Source organism: Aplysia californica, unplaced genomic scaffold (assembly GCF_000002075.1).
Source record: "Aplysia californica isolate F4 #8 unplaced genomic scaffold, AplCal3.0 scaffold01148, whole genome shotgun sequence".
In the NCBI taxonomy this organism is placed as follows: Eukaryota; Metazoa; Mollusca; class Gastropoda; order Aplysiida; family Aplysiidae; genus Aplysia; species Aplysia californica.
The window spans coordinates 135,422-137,312 of record NW_004798418.1 but is presented as its reverse complement, the minus strand read 5'-3'; the positions used below and the strand labels follow the sequence as shown (position 1 = coordinate 137,312).

Here is a 1,891-nt window from a genome sequence, read left to right as displayed (position 1 = left end):
TACACACACACACACACACACACACACACACACACACACACACACACACACACACCATGCCCCCTTCTCTGTGTATCCTCGTCTGGGTGTATCTGGGACTTGTCCACCCCTCTCGAGCCATCAACTTATCCTCTATCGACCTAGGACTTCCGGTGACCCACATAGCCTCCAACCCAACCTCGGACATCTTCGTGGGCGGTGTCAACTTCCTGGCCCACCTGTCAGCCGACCTGTCAATCAACATGAACGTGTCCATAGGGCCGGTGGAGGAGGCGGAGTTCTGCTGGCCTGACCCCGCCCCCTGCGACAACCATGTGAAGATTCTTGCCATAGACTCCACCCTCAACCAGCTGTTGGTGTGTGGCTCCGCCTACCAGGGCACGTGCACGGCGCACTCGCTCTACGACATCGGGCAGTGGACGTGCGTGCGCCCACCGGCCGCCCAACGCAACGCAGACGTGCTCGCCTACAACCCTCGCAACAACTTCCTGCTGGAGTTCCTTCCCCCTGTCACGGAGTTCCGCGAGTTCGCCGCGACCGGTTCCTCCGAGGGACTCGGTGCGGCTGGCGTCACGGGGTCGTCAGGACTCGGTGTTGACGTCACGGGAGAGGGGGAGGGGGAGGACGGCGCCGGCGAATGTCGCTCCAGCCTCTCCTTTATCCCGGGAGACGGGTACTACTACGACGACCTCCCCCCGGAAACGAGTCAAGAACCGGACACTGGTCAAGAACCGGACTCTGGTCAACAAATGGACAGGGCCAAGCTTGGTGAGAACCGCGAGAAGGCTGCGTGGCTGGCGCCAGCGCCAGCGCCAGCGCAGAACGGAAGGGAGCCCGGATCCGGACCCGGATCCGAGTCCGAGTCCGAGTCCGAATTTACACAGCAAGGCAACGGCGAGCTGGTTATCTTCTCCCGGTTCTTCGTCGCCGGGAACCCACATCGGAGTTCTCCGGACGAAATGGTGCCGTGGACTTTCGCCCAGAAACGCCTGACGTTCGATTGGCGCACGAGTCAGTTCGAGATGAGTTCCGCACGCGGGCGGTTGGACGGTGCTCCTATCGGTTTCGACATGTCGAGCCGGGTGCGGAGCGAGGGCTACGTCAACTACATCCACTCGTTCCAGTGGGGCAACCACTCGTACTTCCTCTTCCACCAGGAGACGGTGTGTGGCGAGGGCAGTCGACAGCACGCGTGCGTGCGCACCATGCTGAGCCGAGTGTGCAACCAAGAGGACTCTATGCTGCCCTATGTGGAGCTGCCTCTCACCTGCAAAAACGGAGTATGTACATTATTGCGGGAGGGGGGGAGAGGGGAGGGGGAGAGGGAAAGGGGGAGAGGGGAGGAAGGATGAGAGGGTACAATTTTGGGACTCCATGCTGCCCTATGTGGAACTGTCGCTCACCTGAAAGAACGGCGTATGTACATTATTGACGGTACTCATTTTGGTTTAGTTTTAGTAGAGGTTTTACGGCGCTCGCAACTCGCGCCTCTTGTGCTTTCTTGTCGTATCTCCATTTTTAATAACAGTGAAAACAGTTCATAACAAAGAGTGAGCTTTTTAGGATGTCACACACAAATATGGAGATACGACAAGAAAGCACTGAGGTCGCGAACTGCGTAAGGTCATATGAACACCAAGGGATGGATATCAACGTAAAAGTGAAGTACATTGTACTTTCATTGAATCAGGCTTACTCTGCTCACCTCTCTAGTTTCAACAAGCACAAAGTCTGTTTCGACTATCAAGGCATCCCAGAAATAGCGGGTGACAAGAGTGTGACAAACACACAAAAGAAATAGAGAATGACGATAGTAAGCATTGGGGGTGGAGGGAGGGAGAGGGGGGGTGAGAGGGTAGAGGGGAATTATGGGACTCCATGTTGGAAGGGG

At 56.7% G+C, this 1,891-nt stretch overlaps 1 protein-coding gene across 1 annotated transcript in view; it reads left to right on the top strand.

Moving 5' to 3' along the window:
• The first annotated feature begins 7 nt into the window (after nt 1–7).
• The window catches only part of LOC101851995, a 6,661-nt gene continuing 4,777 nt past the window's right edge, over nt 8–1,891 (top strand). Inside the window, exon 1 of the mRNA XM_013090117.2 lies at nt 8–1,280. Within this exon, the coding sequence (XP_012945571.1) occupies nt 57–1,280 (1,224 nt within the window). The 5' untranslated portion in view covers nt 8–56. The remainder of the gene's footprint in view (nt 1,281–1,891) is intronic.